Consider the following 1,980-nt stretch of genomic DNA (forward strand, 5'->3'; position numbering starts at 1 on the left):
GTCCTAATCCTCTCGTAATATAGCAGTTGAGTACATATTGTTGGAGTATAAGTAATGAATCAACATCTGTTTCAAGCTTTTATTTTGAAAAATAGAAACGGAAACCAGACAAACCGGAAGTTYGTAGTTTATCAGCAGCTGACCAAAACATTTGATTTTCACTGAAGCCCACGGTGAAAGGGGAAAGTAGCAGTGCAGACAGCAAGAGTACAAGTGAGTCACGAGTTTAAACCGCGTTCTTAGCTTCGTTACAACAAGAAAACAAGAAGTATTTTCATAAAAATACGATAAACTTTGAAACTGCCCTTTGCTAAGTGCTGTTATCGCTCGCCGGTGTTACCAGTCTGTTGGTCTCATCAGCGCCAGTCACTCGAGGAAGTTAATTTTTTTCCTGACCTTTTAAAAAAATCGGACAACACATGAGAAGTTTTAACTTGGAGGGKTGCGAAATAATAGTTTCCTGCAGATGCCTCGTCAGGAGAACACCAAGGGAAGAGGGACAAAAAGGTAAAAATGAATGTGGTTTGATAATTAGAACTGAAAACTTAACAATCATGTTATTCTTGTGATTTTTATTTTATTTTATTGTTCTTAGATTTCTAGTATTGCAAAAACTTGCATCATGCTCGGAAAAAAGAATGAATGTTTCAACATACTTCTGTTTTGTTTTGTGTTTTTAACTCAGACCAAAACTAGACTGGAGGTTTGTCCAGAGGTTCTGCAGCATCCAGAGGGTCCTGTTTCCATCATGGACCAGTCAAAGTGTCCTGATGTTCGGGACGCTGCTAGGTGTAACCCTAACAGGTAAAAAAAAAAAAAAAAAGCTGCAGTTGCTAAATGTTTTGCAATAAGGAAGTTGTTACAATTTTCTCGACAAAAGGGAACAAATGAAAATAATCAGGTCAAACTGGCTTTAAAATGCTTTGTAAAGCTGCAGCTCTTTGAGACCTTTAACTCATGTCTCAGTGTTGTTTTACGAGTCTGTCTTTGAAAAATGCAACTTTTTTTTTTTTTGCCATCAGAGCAGCTGATCATTTACCAGGTGGGTGTCCTCCCCAGTCACTTCTACAACGTGCTCGCAGACAAAGATTACCCCGGCTTCAGGAGTCTGGTGGGAGCGGCCATGGTGCTCATTTTGCTGAACTCCTCAGTAAGTTGATGTGACAGCAAGTCACACAGGATAAAGATCTTTTGATGGATTCCATTGTTTCACCCCAGAATTYGCCCGCAGTCAGCTGTTTGTTCCTTTGATCCCTTTTCTTTGTCGACAGCTTTTGATCGGTTTAAAGTCTACAGCCGACACAGCCGTCTAGCTTTATGGCAGTCAGTTTTAGACAATAAGTACTGTACCTAAAACATGGCATTTGTCTATAAAAACTTTACAAGGTCAGCTTGACATGTTTGTTTTGTACTTTTACACACTTCATCAAAGATTGTGTTTCTTTAAATTTTCTGGTCATTTTGGATCACAGCATAAAATGCACACAGTTTCGATGTTTTTGTGTTGTTGTTGTTGTCACAGCTGAAGAGTCTGGACCAGTACATTTGCAACCAGATGTATGTGAGCTGGAGGAGGACGCTGACTGAGGACCTCCACTCGGCCTACTTCCAGGGCAGAGTCTATTACATCCTCAATGTGCTCCGAGAGGACATCGATAACCCGTGAGCAGTTTATTGTGTTAGCATTATTCAAATGATAATGAAGGAAATTTTGTGACTAATTAACTGAATTTTAGATCAGTGTTAAATTTTACACTTTGTGATCAAGCTGCAGTCTTATGCTTTAAATGGAGTCTCTTTGAATGTGTCCCACTCTCTTAACGTCGACAAAGCTTGTTTTAAGATTCCAATGTCTGACGTCATAGACTTGAATATAGATCATTAGACTGAGCCCCGCCCATCCCGTCCACTGGTAGTGTCTGTGACAGCATGGAGGATCAGAAACAGACCAAACAGGGCAACAGTTCACAGCCTCCATAG

General features: G+C 40.0%; 1 protein-coding gene across 3 annotated transcripts in view; it reads left to right on the forward strand.

Annotated features, from left to right (window-relative positions):
* The first annotated feature begins 150 nt into the window (after window positions 1-150).
* abcd4 (ATP-binding cassette, sub-family D (ALD), member 4) overlaps window positions 151-1,980 on the forward strand; it is a 12,200-nt gene continuing 10,370 nt past the window's right edge. The window contains exons 1-4 of one of the 3 annotated variants that reach the window (XM_014007545.1): window positions 151-507; window positions 686-804; window positions 1,023-1,150; window positions 1,523-1,662. In XM_014007545.1, coding sequence (XP_013862999.1) covers window positions 467-507; window positions 686-804; window positions 1,023-1,150; window positions 1,523-1,662 — 428 coding nt within the window. In that variant the 5' untranslated portion in view covers window positions 151-466. Of the gene's footprint in view, window positions 508-685; window positions 805-1,022; window positions 1,151-1,368; window positions 1,387-1,522; window positions 1,663-1,980 lie in introns of those variants that run through there. The other 2 variants (XM_014007542.1, XM_014007544.1) reach the window with 2 other exon arrangements.

Source organism: Austrofundulus limnaeus, unplaced genomic scaffold (genome assembly GCF_001266775.1).
Source record: "Austrofundulus limnaeus strain Quisiro unplaced genomic scaffold, Austrofundulus_limnaeus-1.0 Scaffold42, whole genome shotgun sequence".
NCBI classification, from domain to species: domain Eukaryota; kingdom Metazoa; phylum Chordata; class Actinopteri; order Cyprinodontiformes; family Rivulidae; genus Austrofundulus; species Austrofundulus limnaeus.